Source organism: Schistocerca americana, chromosome 4 (assembly GCF_021461395.2).
Source record: "Schistocerca americana isolate TAMUIC-IGC-003095 chromosome 4, iqSchAmer2.1, whole genome shotgun sequence".
Lineage (NCBI taxonomy): Eukaryota > Metazoa > Arthropoda > Insecta > Orthoptera > Acrididae > Schistocerca > Schistocerca americana.
In genome coordinates this window covers 109027486-109044778 of record NC_060122.1, presented here as the reverse complement: position 1 = coordinate 109044778, position 17293 = coordinate 109027486, and the positions used below count along the sequence as shown (strand labels likewise).

At 42.6% G+C, this 17293-nt stretch overlaps 1 protein-coding gene across 5 annotated transcripts in view; it reads right to left on the bottom strand.

The window, feature by feature from the left end:
- Nucleotides 1–17293, bottom strand: part of LOC124612825 (kinesin-associated protein 3) — a 224990-nt gene that overhangs the window by 39207 nt on the left and 168490 nt on the right. For 4 of the 5 annotated variants that reach the window (XM_047141249.1, XM_047141252.1, XM_047141248.1 and 1 more), the window contains exons 15-16: nt 16316–16502; nt 5929–6013 (exon numbers count right to left, since the gene is read on the bottom strand). In XM_047141249.1, the coding sequence (XP_046997205.1) occupies nt 5929–6013; nt 16316–16502 (272 nt within the window). Of the gene's footprint in view, nt 1–1031; nt 1094–5928; nt 6014–16315; nt 16503–17293 lie in introns of all 5 variants that reach the window. The other variant, XM_047141251.1, reaches the window with a different exon arrangement.

Sequence of the window (17293 nt, the reverse complement as noted above, 5' to 3'; positions counted from 1 at the left end):
TCACCGTAGAGTTGCTGAGTTGCAGATAGGAACAACAAAAAGACTTTCACAATTAAAGCTTTCAGCCACTGGCCTTCGTCAACAAAACACACACACACACACACACACACACACACACACACACACACACACAGACGTAAGTCTTTTTGGTGTGCCTATCTGCGACTCAGCATGTCCGCTATATGGTTAGCAGCAACTTCCCTTCTCATAACATTGTTACATTCCATCCTGGATTTTCCATTGTTAAGTTTCAAGCAATACTTACACGGCACCACCAGTAGCTGTGTGCATAGCATTCTAGTCATATAATTGCATGGTTGCTGGCCCAATTCTTTCAAGGTGCAACTTTTCTTTTACTTTTGTTTGAATTTTATACTATTCAACAAAACTGAAATGTTTGTTGACAAATAGTAAATCATAATTTTAGACAAAAATATCATTTCTCTATTTAATTTAATGATAATGAGTGTCTTTTGTGGCCCCACTGGATCACTTTAATCAATCATTTGCTCGTCAGCTTCTCTAATATTTTAATTTATCATCATTTCTTGAATTTTCATGCAATTAGTAATTAAAAATAATGGATGTTATTTGTATTAGAAAATCATAATTCAAAATTATATTTTAAGATTTCAGTTTGGTAGTTAATACAGAATTTAAATAAAAGTGAAAATATAAGTCTAGCAAGAACCAAACAAGTGACCTCCCAATTACAAGGCTCAAATGCTGTAATATAGCTACAAGCAGCTTCCTTAATTAGAAGCTTGAAAGAGCTTTGGGAAATTGATTTACTTCTTCCTTGAAGGGAAGGTATAAAATCTGTGTTGCTGCCATGAGCACCAACAAGGCACCCTCCTATGCCAAACTGTTTATGAGCTATCTTGAGATCATCTTAGCCTCCCAAAATGTCAAATCCCTGATCTGGTACAGGTTCATAGGACTCAAGGCCAAGACACCCTATCCTCATTCTTTCACAATCTCACCTTTTCTCCCATTTGTTTTACCTGATTCTCCTCAACTCAGTATCTCACCTTCCTTGATGTTGACTTCCTTCTCTCTGAGGGCTCCATCCACACCTTTGTCCACACTAAACCTGCCAACAGTAACTGCATTTTGACAACTATCACCCCTTCCACACCAAAAGAAATAACCCCCCCCCCCCCTGCCGATATAGCCTAGGCACCCGAGGATAGTGTATCTGCAGTGACAAGAATTCCCTTGCCCAGGACGCTGCAGGTCTCGCCAACCATGTAGGAAAAGATAGACTGCTAATTACCATAAGATAACATACTAAGTTGCAGAGAGGCACAGTTAAAAGACACTTACACATAATCTTTTGGCAACAGCCTTTGATGGAAAAAGTGAAACACACACCATTCACTCATGCAAGTAAGCACACCTCCTATGTACATGACCACCAACTCCAGTAGCACATACCAGAATGCAATTGTCACATGGGATGGAGGAAGCAATATGAAGGGGGATGGGAAAGGGGAGGGAAAGGGGGAGCAAGAGGGGGAGGGGTAGGGGAAGGGGAGGGAATGGGGGAGGGGGAGGGGAAGGGGAGGGAATGGGGGAGGGAGAGAGGAGGGGGAGAGGTAGGGGAAGGGATAGCAGTGTACAGGTAGGTGAAGACAGGGGAGTGTGCAGGGACTAGAATCCCAATCCCAGGAGGTTCTAGGGCAAGGAGGGGGGGGGGGGGGGGTATGCAACGAAAAAGGAGTGGGGAAAGATGGGCAGGTGTGATGGCAGAGACTGGCAAACAAAGAGGGTAGGAAACGAGAATGGTGTGGGGACAGTATGTTACCACAGGCTAACTCCGGGATTACCTAATACCATCCCAGACTGGAACAACTGAACCTCATCCTTCGCTGGGGCTTTGATTATCTATCATCAAGCCTGGAAATGAGAAACATCTTACCCGAGATCCTTCTCACCTCTCCTAATGTGACGTTCCGTCCTCCAAAATGTCCTAGTTCATCTCTATGCCACTCCCAATCCCAACTCCTTGCCAAAAAGGTCATATCCCTGTGGAAGACCCAGATGCAAGAGCTGCCCAACCCACAAACCCAGCACTTCCTATTCCACTCCTGTTGCAGGTAAATCCTACCCCATCAGGTGCTGGGAAACCTGTAAAAGCAGCCATATCATTTACCAGCTTTGCTGCAATCATTACACAGCTTTTTATATTAGTATAAACACTAATCAGCTGTCCACCAGGCTGAATAGCCACTGCCAAACTGTGACCAGAAGCAAAGTAGATGAACCTGTGGCACAGATGCAGCTGAACATAATGTTGTGTCTAGGAATCCTGCATACTCAGGTCACAAGACAAACAATCAAACAACTCATTTTAATGAGTTTTATGACAACAAAACAATTACGATACTTAACTTTGCTAGACATGTCACAAGCAAAGGGCAATGTACGAAATAATCAATCTTCTTCAGAATAGACAACACATGTCTGTGCTACATAGAGATTCCTAATGAAGTAGCTAATGTTGATTCTGTTATCAAAGTGGCCACCAACAGTCAGGCTGGGTGTTTATGTCCTCTTTTGTAGTGGCTGCTGCTGTCGCGTTGTCGTGCTGGAAGGGAGGTTGGTCAGCATGCAGTTGGCTGACTTCTTCTCCCAGCCTTCTCTTCCATGTCGTTTCCAACTGGCATGCTGATGCTGACTTAATGCCGTAACACATAACACACTTAATTTCAATGGCTGCTTCACTACCAAAGTCATCTGGATCCTCACCCCCACCACCAGCTTTTATGAACAGCGAGGTGGGAGTTATCCTTACAACACATTCTCTGCTCCCTTAAATTATCCCAGCTGCAACCTACCGTAGCATGCTGTCCCCACACCCTCCACCCAACAGTTTCTTCTCCTTCTGTACTGTCACTTCCTTCCCATTCCCATCTCCTACCCTCTGTGTTTGCCAACCTCTGCCAGCGTATCTGCTCATCTTTCCCCACTACTCTCCTTTTTTGCTCTCCTACCCCACAACCTACTGACGCTGTGCCTGTTGGCATTCTAGGCCCCACACTCTCGGCCAGACAGTGCTCCTCTCTTCCCCTACCAAAACACTGCTATCCCTTCCCATTTCCGTTCCCCTTCTCTGCCTCCTCTAGATTGCTGCTTCCATCCCACATGATAGTTGCATTGTGGTCTGAGCTGCCACAGTTGGCGGTCAGATGTGTATAAGGTGTGCTTGCTTGTGTGAGGAATGCTGTGTATTTCTTTTTCTCCAACAAAGGTTGAGGGTGAAAGCTTGTGTAAAAGTATCTTTTAATTATGACTGTCTGCAACATAGTGTGTTAACTATATGGTAAATAGCAATCTATCTTTTCCTATATTGTTGATATTCCCAACTGGCATTTCCATTGTGCCAGAGTGATCCCACCCCAGAAATCCTACACAATCTCCAATACTGGTTTAAAGCCTTGGGCCCTTTCGAGAACCTCCATTTCCTTCCTCAGCCCTATGATGCCCTGCATACTCACCTTCTACATGCTCCCCAAAATCAACAAACTCAACAATTCTGGATGCCCCATTGTGGCTAGTTGTTGTGGCCCCACTGAAGGAATTTCGGCCCTCTGACCAACACTTCCAACCAATTACCATACTCTGAACTCCAACATCAAAGATAACAACCACTTCCTTCATCAACTCTGTACCATCTCCACCCCTTTATCCTTGATCCCGGCTTGTCAATGTTGATGCCACCTCCCTAAAGACAAACATCCCTCACACTGTATGTCTTACCACTATTGAACACATCCTTTACCAATGTCATTCAGACTCCAAACTCACTGCCACATTCCTCATTCACCTTACTAACTTTATCATAGCCCAAAACCATTACTCCTTTGAAGAGAAGGTATACAAAGAAATATGTGACACAACCATTGGCATAGAAGGGTGGCATGTGGGTTCCAATGAGTTTATGGGTCACTGACAGGAGACCTTCCTAGCCTACCAAAATGCCAAACCCTTAGCCTGGTTCAGGTTCATTGATGATATCTTCACGATCTGGACTCCAGGCCAAGACACCCTATCTTCATTTCTTCACAACCCCAGCACCTTCTCCCCATCCACTTCACCTGGTCCCCCTCAATCCAGCACACCACCTTCCTAGACATTGACTACCTCATCTCTGATGGCTCCATCCACCCCTCTGTCCGTGTTCCATCAAGCAACATTTCCTGCATTTTGACAGCTGGAATCACTTTACTACCAAAAAATCTGTCCAATACAGCATGCCCACCAGGGAACGGTATATCTGCAGTGACGAGAATTCCCTTGCCCAGTATGCTGAGGATCTCACCAAGGCCTTCACCGACAGGCACTATTCCCCCAAAGCTAGTCCACAAACAGATCTCCAGTGCCATTTCCCATTACACATCTAATTCTCCCACAACCACCAAGAACCAGCTGCAAGCAAGTGCCCCATTCGTCACCCAGCACTACCCCAGACTTGAACAATTGAACCACATCCTTTGCCAGGGCTTTGATGACCTATCATCATGCCCTGAAATGAGGTACATCTTACCCATGATCCTTCCCTCCCCTCCTAATGTGGTGTTCTGCCAACTGCCCAACCTCCACAACATCCCAGTCCATTCCAATGGCCCTTCCAATACCAATCCCTTGCCACAAGGATCATATTGTTGTGGAAGGCTCAGGTGCAGGACCTGTCCAATCCACCAAACCAGCACTTCCTATCCCTGTTCTGTCACAGATTTATCCTATCCCATCAGAGACCAGGCCACATGTGAAAGTGCTCATGCCAGATAACAGCTCTGCTGCAATAATTGCACAGCTTTTTATATTTGTATGACTATCATCCAGCTGTCCACCAGGATGAATGGCCACCACCAAACCGTGGCCAAGAGCAAAGTAGGTGACCCTGTGGCACAGCATGCATCTGAACATAACATGCTTAATTTCAATGGCTGTTTCACTGTCCGAGCTATCTGGATCCTGCCCTTCCCCACTAGCTTTTCTGAACTGCACAAATGGGAGTTGTGCCTACAACACATTTTCTGCTCCCAAAATTATACCAGCCTCACACTACGATACCCTACTGTCCCCACACCTTCCACCGAATAGTTTCCACTCCCTCTTTCATATCACCTTCTCCCTATTCATGTGCCCTCACCCTCATTGTGTGCCACCCTCTGCCAAATGCACCCCCAATCTTTCATTTTCCCTGCTCCTCCCATTTTCCACTCCCTCTTCCCCCACCCCTTTCACACCACCTATCTCACAGCCTTCCAATGATGTGCCTAGTGATAGCCTTATCAAGACACTCTGCTAGACAGCACTCTTCTCTTCCCCCACCCATACCCTGTTATGCCTTTCCAATCCCCACCCCTTTCAGATTGCTGCTTTCATTCAACATGACAGCTGCATTCCTGTCTGAGCTGCCAGAGATGGTGGTCATGGGTGCATGAAGTGTGCTTGCTGGGGGCGAATGAATGTGTGTTTCCTATTCTGATGAAGGCTTTGGCTGAAAGCTAAATATGTGACAGTCTTTTCGTTGTGCTCATCTGCATCTCAATGTGTCACCTTTACGGTGAGTAGTAATCTGTCCATTTCCTTACATTGTTGATATTCCAGCCTGGAGTTTCCATTGTTTGGTTTTATCTACTTACATCATGGAGATGTACTACTACTACTACTACTACTATTATTATTAATAATAATAATAATAATAATAATAATAATAATAAAATGCACACACACACACACACACACACACACACACACACACACACACACACACACACAAAATAAAGACACTCATTCTCTCTCTCTCTCTCTCTCTCTCTCTCTCTCTCTCTCTCTCTCTCTCTCCCTCCCCACCCAAAGAATAACAGAATAATTCGTAGGGAATAATTCTATACAACTCTTGAGGTAATTTATTACCTGCTTCTGGGCCTGTTCCCAATGTTCAACTGGCCATCACCAACAGCTGCAAGGTCATCAGTGCGATCCAGATCCAAGTCAGAAGCTGAGAATAAATGAATCAAGATGGGTACAAGAAACAAACCATTACTAACATGTTAAAGCGGCTGCTTAAAATGACTTTACAGACAAGCGGATGCAAGTGTCCTTGCCATTAAACATACAAACTCACTGACAATCAACCTAAACATTTATGAGACAGAATGAAGGTGGAATTCTAGTACTATCAATAGACGTATATAGAAGTATGAAGTACATCCACTATCTTAGTTTTCAGAACTAATAGTTTCTTCCTTGGGAAGGATAGGTGGATAGACCGGTGAAAGTTAAAAATGAAGGGCACATCACTCAGATACCAGGATGAGAGTAAGATACCAGGTGTGGGTACTTCTCATCCTGGGTTCTGCATCAAAAATGTACATTGGTTAATCATGGACTTGCAAACCACATTAAAAATTCTGGAAATGAATGATACATACAGAAGTCTCATTAATAATTTATATGGCATCAAATACTAATCAATCAAATAGTATCTTCCCAATTAAACTGTAAATTATATATAGAATCAAACAGTCAAAAACTCAGGATGGAATAATGCAATATTTTGAAAAGGATAGATCACTACTCGCCATATAGTGGAGATGCTGAGCTGCAGATAGGAACAACAAAAAGACTGTCAAACAAATAAGCTTTTGGAAATAAAGGCTTTCATCGATATGAGACAACACACACACACACACACACACACACACACACACACACACACACACACACACGACCATGTCACCTTGGCAGCCAGAGGCTGTGGTCATGTGTGAGAGTTGCATTTCCACGCGTCCGTGTGTGTGTGTGTGTGTGTGTGTGTGTGTGTGTGTGTGTTTTGCCTTTTTGCCCGAAAGCTTACTTGTTTGACAGTCTTTTTGTTGTGCCTGTCTGTGACTCAGCATCTATGCTACATGGTGAGTAGTAATCTATCTTATTCATAATAAAGGAAAAATTATCTGTAGAAATGGAAAATCAACATATGAGCTAAGTTGTAATTTTTACACTTTCAATGCACTTTTAATGACAGATCTGCCACAGAGACATGAATGTTAATTGATTCTGTAATTTTTCTTGTGTTATTGGGTTTCTAACTGAAAAACAAAACTCAAATTCCAGTTATATATTCATGATGAAATGAAATAAATTCTGACATTGGCTGCAACTGGGTACTGAAATGAATTCAACTGTGACAAGTGAAAATTTGTGCTGGAGCAGGACTTGAACCCAGATTTCCTGGTTCACATGAGCATTTGCGTTAAACACTTTGGTTATCAGGTAGTCAAACACATTTTCTGTCTAACCCAAATTCCCATGCTCAGACAGCCAAAGCGGTTAAGGTGACCACTTGTGTAAAGTGGGAAATTTGGGTTTGAGTCCTGGTCTGGCACTAATTTTAACTTGCCAACACTGAATTCATTTCAGAATTATGTCAGAATTATTTAGTTTATTTTCATCATGTATATGTGCGGCTGCAGGATCACGAGTGGTGTCTGTTCTTTTGGACATATCTGAAAGAAGAGATGCTACTCACAGAAATACTTTGGTATTGTCAAACCAGACAGCTACGACTGCTTCAGTCAGGTACTGATCTGAGGAAGCCAGAAGACTTATGCAGTTATGCATTATACTGGAAACCAAGTTTTGAAACAGGAGTTACCTGCTTTTTCCATTAGTTATTCTACTAATTAGTGTACTGAATAAAAGCAGGCAAGAATAAGTGATTCTCCTAACTATAACAATGATGAGCTTTGTGTTTATCTGCTTTCAGTTCCAACAGTCAGCAGAAGCAATAGTTGGCAAAATCCACAATTCACTCAACATTAAGAGCAGTTAGGAATTTATTCAGAATATTGTAACAGGTTGGACTGAAATTAATTTTAGCATTACCCATTGAGTAATATTCAATTACCAGTGTTGTAGCACTGAAAGGATCAATCTGATCTTACAATGATACGTGTAAGACACATCACATGATCCAAGAAAGAAGACTTGAAATGGAAGCAGCAGAAAAGATGGCCTGGATCTACATAGGAAGACCAAAACAGAACACCAGCACAATAATATATGGATATTCCTAGAGAGAAGTGATGCTGAGGGGAACACAGAATGGTAACTCCACACTTGAAGAGACAGAAATGCTTTCAAAAAGATTTGCTTCCCATTGACTTATCTAGAAGACATACGAAGAATGGTCTTCTGGCCCCAGTGAATAGTCATCACAAAATACAACCTTCAGAGACACAAAAAGAATACCAAAGGAAAGAGGCAATACACTTACCAACAAGAAAGGAGAAGTACATCTGAATAAGAGGATACACGCACTATTATGGAACACTGAGGGAATGAAAAACGTTCTGCCTTACACACCAAAGAAGATAATGAAAGAAACAGTTATAATATTCATGAGGCTTTCAGTACTGAACCTAAAGAACTTAAAAGTTACTGTCATACATGCACTAGCAATGCCAATGGGAGGGGGGGGGGGGGGGGAGGGGGGGCGGGGAGGGGGGGAGGGAGGGTGACCAACAGGGGGAATTATCTGTTTCCTAAAGCCGAAAACAAGTAACACTGAAAGAATTATTAAACAGAAAAATATGGTAATAATCAAATCCACCACAACACTGGTAATAGATGCACAGAGGGTGTCCCTCCCAAGAGTCTTTAGGTGCATTTTCCATGCTGTTTCAGCAGATATTTCAATTTCGTTTTTGCAATCAATAGTTGGAGTCAGCTGAAACAAATACTGCTCACCGTATGATTGACTTGATACCCAGTGCCAACAGAAACCCTTGGTTTATTTCCCATTACAAACAAAATTATTTTAAAAGTGAAATTTTAACGGCCTGTCAGAATGATTCACTGCCTAATTTACTAAAATGATTATGAGGTAGTGAAATGAGGCACGACAGGTGCTGTACAAAGAACAGTATCTACACCTGGTTAAAAAAATGACACTTTTATTTAAACACTAAAGCCAGTTTTTAATGGTGCTAAATAAAGGAGCACATAGTAAGAGTACGAATCACTGCCCAAAGTCGTAACCTCATCCTAGGTTATCCACCAGCACAACACTGAATTTCTAGTGATGTAAGGTGCAGGATTAATCATCTCTCATAGGAAATACAGACAGGCAAGTTCAGAAACGAAAGTCACATGGCTATCACATGCACATTAGCGGCAGTGATGCGTAGACTTGGGCAGTACCCATGTCGGCACGAAATGAATGTTGTTCGGAATGTTTGCGGCTTAAACTTTCAATTACTCACAGGGCTCCACAATGGGTGTGGAGATGCAAGGCGTGGTTTAATCTATAGACTCAGGGGAGAATGTCTCGATATTAAGTGTGTCACCACATGGCATGTCTGTCCGATATGAATGTGGGTCGGAACTGACACTGACGCCATGAGGAGAAGAGCTGGACTGAATGCAGAGCTAGGTTGGTGGAAGCCTTGCTAGTGTCGAGGTATCTGGTTGCACCACAGAATTGACTGCTTCCTTAACAGATGTCCGTAGTCATCTAGGAAAATGTAGGACTGCTAGGGTTGATGTGCGGCTAAGGGCCACCATATGCCCATCGGATAGAGTGGTCCAAATTGGTTCAGTGTGATACTCATATGTATTAACATGGACAATCAACACAAAGAACAAACAGTACTGCAACAGTAACAGCAACGCCCTACCCTGTGCTGACTACTACAGCCATGCAATTGTGCTACTTCCTTGCTGCTAGAGTGCTAGTTATTTTGTGTGTTTTGCTGTCCCTGTTGATACATATCAATAAAACAAATATAGCACTAGACTAATTTGGGACCACTCTATCAAACAGGAAAGTAAAATTCCCCTTTAAAAATAATTTGGTTTGTACTGGGAAACAAACTAATGCTTTCTGTTTACACTGGGTGTCACAAGAAAAACATGATGAGTAATATTTGTCTGGACACTTGAAGTCTCTTAGGGTGGGCATATGGTACATACAGCCAGGTTTACCAGTTGAAAACATAAAGATTGGTATCAAAAGGCACTGAACAAATGAAATATGACAAAATGTTGTAGAGATCTTAACTGAAAATAATTTGTGTCAGTGATTTGCGACCATGACTTATTAAATGGATGATTCAGTAATGTTCATACTATCAGCATCTGCCTTTTTAGAACTGGAATTACTACATTTTTCTTGGAATCTGAGGGTATTCTGCCCATTTGGTATCTTTCACATCAAATAGATCGTTTCGTCATGGCTGGCTTTCCCAGGATCTCAATATTTCTGAGGGAATGCAGTCTATTCAGACACTTTATCTCAACATATGTTATTCAGTGCTCTGTCAAATTCTTCTCGCAGTATATCTCCCACCCCATCCTCATTTACTTCCTCTTCCCTTTTTATAACATTGTCTTCCAGTCATTTTCTTTGTGTATAACACTTCTATATAATCTTTCAATCTTTCAGCTTTCCCTTCTTTGATACTCATATAAATCAAATTTAATTACCTCAGCTCAGTATAGCCGACAGACACACAAAAAACAGAACCGAAAATTTACGTTCCTAGCTTTCGGAACAAATGTTCCTTCATCAGGGAGGAGAGAGGGGAAAGAAAGGGAAGAAGGGAAAGTGGATTCAGTTACTTACAACCCAGGTTATGAAGCAACAGGGAAAGGAAACAGGGAGGGTAGCAAGGATGGAGGCATGGTTGTCAGAGGGAAGCCAATGATATTCTACTGTAAGTACTGTGCCAGCTTCAAACCAAAGAGGATGCATACAGAAGTAAAGAGGTATATAGTATAAAGATAAACACAACTATGTAGGATGAAAAGATGCGTGAATGGCTAAAGAGGAAAGGGAAAGAGGAGAAGACTGAAGAGTAAATGGGAATGATGTTGTTTAACGTAGGTTCAGTCCAGGGGGATGGCGGGATGAAAGGATGTGTTGGAGTGCAAGTTCCCATCTCTGCAGTTCAGAAGGACTGGTGTTGGGTGGCTCTGAGCACTATGGGACTTAACATCTGTGGTCATCAGTCCCCTAGAACTCAGAACTACTTAAACCTAACTAACCTAAGGACATCACACACATCCATGCCCGAGGCAGGATTCGAACCTGCGACCGTAGCAGTCCCGCGGTTCCGGACTGAGCGCCTAGAACCGCTAGACCACCGCGGCCGGCAGACTGGTGTGGGTGGGAGAAGCCAAATGGCACATACGGTGTAGCAGATTCCTAGGTCCCTAGAATTATGCTGGAGGGCATGCTCCGCTACTGGGTATTGGACATCTCCTAGGCGGACAGTTCGTCTGTGTCCGTTCATGTGCTCAGCCAGTTTAGTTGTTGTCATACCGATGTAAAAGGCTGTGCAGTGCAGGCATGTCAGCTGATAAATGACATGTGTAGTTTCACATGTGGCCCTGCCTTGAATTGTGTATGTTTTACGAGTAGCGGGGCTGGAGTAGGTGGTTGTGGGGGATGCATGGGGCAAGTTTTGCAGCAGGGTCGGTTACAGGGGTAGGAACCGCTGGGTAGAGAAGGTAGTCTGGGAATATTGTAGGGTTTAACAAGGATGTTACGGAGGTTAGGGGGGGGGGGGGGGGGTGACGAAAGGCAACTCTGGGTGGTGTGGGGAGAATTTTGTCAAGGGATGATCTCATTTCAGAGGTTGACTTGAGAAAGTCATATCCTTGGCGGAGTAATTTGTTGATGTATTCGAAGCCAGGATAATATTGGGTGACAAGGGGGATGCTTCTGTGTGGTCTGGGGGTAGGAACATTGTTGTTGGATGGGGAGGAATGTATTGCTCGGGAGATCTGTTTGTGGACAAGGTGTGCAGGATAGTTGCGGGAGAGGAAAGCACTGGTCAGGTTATTGGTGTAATTGTTGTGGGATTCGTCGCTGGAGCAGATACATTTGCCATGAATACCTAGGCTGTAGGGAAGGGAGCGTTTGATGTGGAATGGATGGCAGCTATCAAAGTGAAGGTATTGTTGTTTGTTTGTGGGTTTGATATGGACAGAGGTGTGGATGTGAGCTTCAACAAGATGAAGGTCAACATCCAGGAAGGTGGCTTGGGTTTTGGAGAAGGACCTGGTGAAATTCAGATTCGAAAAGGAGTTGAGGTTATGGAGGAAATTAAGGAGTGTTTCTTCACCATAAGTCCAGACCACAAAGATGTCATCTATAAACCTATACCAGGCCAGGGGAAGCAGCTGTTGGGTCTTCAGGAAAGCCTCCTCCATGCAGCCCATGAAGAGGTTGGCATAGGACAGAGCCATCCTGGTTCCCATGGCCATTCCCCTGATTTGTTTGTAGGTCTGGCCTTCAAAAGTGAAGTAATTATGGGTGAGGATGAAGTTGGTAAGTGTGATAAGGAACAAGGTTTTTGGAAGAGCTTCGGGTGGGCCTTGGCAGAGGTAGTGCTCAAGGGCAGAGAGACCATGGGTATGTGGGATGTTTGTGTAAAGGGATGTAGCATCTATGGTGACAAGAAAGGTTTCAGGTGGGAGAGGAGTGGGAATGGATTTGAGGCGTTCTAGGAAGTGGTTTGTGTCTTTGATGTAGGATGTGAGTCTGCAGGTGATAGGTTGGAGTGATGGTTTACCAGAGCTGAGATACATTCTGTTGGGGCTTTGAAGCCTGCTACAACGGGGCGGCCAGGATGGTTCTCTTTGTGGATTTTGGGTAGTAGGTAGAAGGTAGGGGTACGTGGCTCAGGTGGAGTCTATGGAAGCCGTTGTGAGGCCTTGTGAGGGACCTTGGATTTTTAGGATTTTCTGCAGCTCAGTCTGGATGGAGGGAATGGGATCCTGGGTAACAGCTTTGTAGGTTGAGGTGTAGGAGAGTTGACGCAGTCCTTCTGCCACATACTCCACACGGTCAAGTACCACAGTTGTGGAGCCTTTATCCGCTGGGAGGATGACAATAGAGCAGTCTGTTTTCAGCTCCTTAATGGCACAGGATTCAGCTGGGGTGATGTTGGGGGTTGTCGGGATGTTCTTCAAGAAGGATTGGGAGGCAACACTGGATGTGAGGAATTCCTGAAATGTCTGCAAAGGATGGTTTTGGGGGAGGGGAGGAGGATCCCTTTGAGAAGGCGGTCAGAACTGTTCTAGACAGGGTTCAACACTGGGTCTAGTATTTGGGGGCTGTGTTTGGGTAGTGAAGTGATATTTCCAGTTGAGGTTCCGGGTGAATGAGAGGAGATCTTTAACCAGGGCAGTGTGGTTGAATTTAGGCGTGGGGCTAAAGGTTAATCCATTTGATAGAACAGATGTCTCTGGAGGAGAGAGGGATCTGGATGAGAGGTTTAGAACTGAATTGGGACTGGTGATATGTGGCATTTGACTGTGGTTATAGTTGAGATTTGGTCTGTGTGGGGTATGTGCTGGGATGGGGAGATTGAGTAGAGTGCCTAGGCTAGGTTTATTGGCTATGAGGGGGGTTTGTTGAAGGTTCTGTTGTGGTTGGTGTTTGTGACGGACAGGGAGAGGGACCCCACTTCTTAGGTGTTGCACTAGCACTGTGGATAGTTTTTTCAGGTGGTGTGTGGCATGGAACTCAAGTTTGCAGCTGGCTTCTGGCATGGAACTCAAGTTTGCAGCTGGCTTCTATGATGAGATTCTGGAGTGAGTTCTCCAAGCAAGGGTTTGAGAGGTGGAGGACTTTGAAGAGAGATAGGAGCTGTTGGGAGTGGTGGTTACATGAAGTAGTGTAGAGATTCAGGACAAGTTGGGTAAGGGCTAAGGATTGAAGGTTCTGGAAGTCGAGGAGAGACTGGTGGAAGGAGGAATTGCACCCAGAGATGGGAACTTTTAACGTAAGTCCTTTAGGGGTAATTCCAAAGGTTAAGCAGGACCGGAGGAAAAGTATGTGGGATTGCAGTTTGGCTACGGTGAATGCATGTTTCCGGAATGATTGTAAATAATGTGGTATAGGATTAGGGTACATAGTGGGTAACTGGTGGGTAGGGAAATTAAATAACTTAAGTTAAAATAGTAATCATAAGAAGGAATAAAACACGGAGGGAAGGACGAGAAAGAAAGAAATTGTGTTGGTAATGTTCAATACCAACGGAAGACCACTAAATAAGAAAAATACGGAAAAAGTTGACAGACCAAGCAAGTATGTCCAGATCAGGGGAAAAGAACACACGTTGCTCAAAAACAGAGATAGCGAGTGGCGAAAAAAAGATCGCGCGTGCCGCAAGAAAGATCGCGCGTGCCGCAAGAAAGATCGCGCGTGCCGCAAGAAAGATCGCGCGTGCCGCAAGAAAGATCGCGCGTGCCGCAAGAAAGATCGCGCGTGCCGCAAGAAAGATCGCGCGTGCCGCAAAAAAGTTCGTGGGTGGCACAGAAATGTCCCAAAAAAATTTTCCTGTGGCAGAGAAAGATAGCCAATGGCACAAAAATATCGCCAGCAACTCGAAATCGACGGAACTGGATGATACTGGTAGGTGTGGAAGAGATTGTTGGCAGTGATTGTCGGCTGGAAAACAGCGAATGATGAACGTTAAAACTATGGAAGGTTAAATAAATAAATCAATAAATAAAAAAAAAGAGAAGTGGACTATAAACGGAACAAGATAATAGGAGGAAAATGAAACTAGCACAGTTGGTGATGAAAATATTTATTTATGTATATGTAAAACACTGAAGAAGAGAAAGTGTTTAGATGACAGATGTAAGTGATAGCTAACAAAAGGGACAAAACAATGAAGGATATGGACCATATAGGTGATCTAAATGATTAATGGAAAATCTCATATAAAGATGTGAAACAAATACTAACAAAGAGATAGAGGTGCTGGCCCGTACTTACCTCAGCTCAGTACAGCTGATAGATACACAAAAAACAGAACCGAAAATTTACGTTCCTAGCTTTCGGAACAAATGTTCCTTCATCAGGGAGGAGAGGGGGGGAAGAAGGGAAACTGGATTCAGTTAACTCACGACCCAGGTTATGAAACAACAGGGAAAGGAAAACAGGGAGGGTAGCAAGGATGGTGGCATGGTTGTCAGAGGGAAGCCAAAGATATTCTACTGTAAGTACTGTGCCAGCTTCAAACCAAAGAGGATGCATACAGAAGTCCCTTTTGTTAGCTATCACTTACATCTGCCATCTAAACACTTTCTCTTCTTCAGTGCATTTCTTGTATTGTTAACTCCAAATATATGCTCAAAACTACATTTGTAATCCTAGCAAACACTTAATTATTGTAAACATATATTTTTCAATATTTATTTTCTGTAACACTTATTACTTTGTAATATTTATTTATCTCTCAAAATTGATTTTCTGTAGCAGAACCTAAGTTACTGTTTCAGCAATATGTAATCATTTTGTTTTGTTTTGTTTTTATGTGCTGCCACAGATTCCTGATACGTTCCATATCCTGTGATATTTACATGGGTCACCGGAACAAGAAATAAATAAATAAACAAACAAATAAATAATAAAAAATAAAAAATGTAAAGAATTGGGGTTTACTTGTGTTTTCTGACATGCCTCAATTCTGTAATTCCCTGTGTCCTTCCTTCATTCCCCCTATAATTCTATTAACTGGACATCCATCACTAGATTTTACAAGTAAAAATTCCCTTGAAACCATTACAGGGATCATAAAATTAAACTTTGATGCTATGCATCTCTCTTCTTTAAATTTTATCAAGGACTATACTTCATTAGATTTTTTTAACCTCTTCTCAGATTTCTCCTTTTTGTTTATCTTTCTGTCTGTGTCATGGACATAGGGCTCCAGGCCTATAAGAGGTCATAGTTAGAAGCTGAAGGAAAAATGGGCTAGAAAATACATCCAAAGAAACCCAGTACCAGCAGAAAGAACAAGTTGCTCAGAGCACTGGATCTGGAGTAAGGTAGTAAGATGAAAAGAAAGTATTGGGGAAAAACTAAGGCCTATTATTTAATATCCAGGATCGACAATAATCTCACTAGTATCTATGCTGCCCCCACTAAAATTAACTTAACCTTTTTGTACTTAGGGTAGTCACAGAAAGTTTTGTTTTATTTTATTTATTTATTTTTGTATATAGATTTACATCGTTATTCATTTACATCCTATTTCTACCTACACACAAAGGATTAGATCCGCACAACTACCTTCCTTCATAACTACTCATCTCTTCACATTTGACTCCATTTATCACTACTACGCAATGACTAGAAACACATCTGTGACTCTCTCTCTCTCTCTCTCTCTCTCTCTCTCTCTCTCTCTATCTCTATCTCTCTCTCCTCTCTCTCTCTCTCAACAATTTAACTGGCATGCAACCTGAAGAAATCTAGCATCTAGTTTCAAAATTTTACCTGAAGGATACAGAAGTGTGCGCTGCAGAATGTCATCTGTATAGTATGGGGGCATATCATTCATGTCAGGCTCAAGACTGCATGTTGTGTTGTCCATCACTGTGCTCTCTACCATCTCTAGCCATTGTGAATTATGCCATCGAAACTTCTCAAGCTTTATCCGTTCGGCCCAGTCAACATTGCATTCCTGGAGAATGAAATTAAAAATTGCTGTTGTACCGTAAGAGAGAACATGTTTTTCAAATTAGGTACAAGCATCTGACGTACAAAGTCATTTGTTTCTCTGTCATAATACTTGATCTGGTATCCAACAGAATTGCCTTGATGTTGATACAGTCAACAGTAGTGTTATCTCTGTTGGAGAACCAATTACAACAGTAAGTTGTGTAAACAAAAGTTCAAAATCATTATAAGTATAATTAATACAATTAACTACAACCACAAAGAGAATCATACTTACCAGTATGGGAATCATAACTAAATCCAACACATCACAAAACACTGAATTCTGATTCACGAGCCTTAGAATCCTAAGGATATATCTTCATAAACCAAAAAAGTGAGAAAATGTTGACATTCTAGAAGGCAAGGAATTTGTGCTCAAAGGTGGACAAAGGCGCGCGCACACACACACACACACACACACACACACACACACACACACACACACACACGCGCGCACACGCGGACTTCTGACACAACCTAGGGCAAAGTGTAAAAGATACCAGAATTAAGAAACACAAAGACTAAATAATAGCATGTTTCTTGGCAATAGTAAGACTAATAGAATTGTAATTGCTAGTATCTGTCAAAATTTAATGACCAATGGGGAAACTGCTAGTAGATAAAAGGCATTATATGTCCATGCGATATTGAAGAATTAACCTGAAAATTTGGGCCTATTCCATTTGCAGCCAGTGCTTGGTAATACATTGACTAATAAACAACAAAGAAAAGATTAAGTTATTTTATCACTAT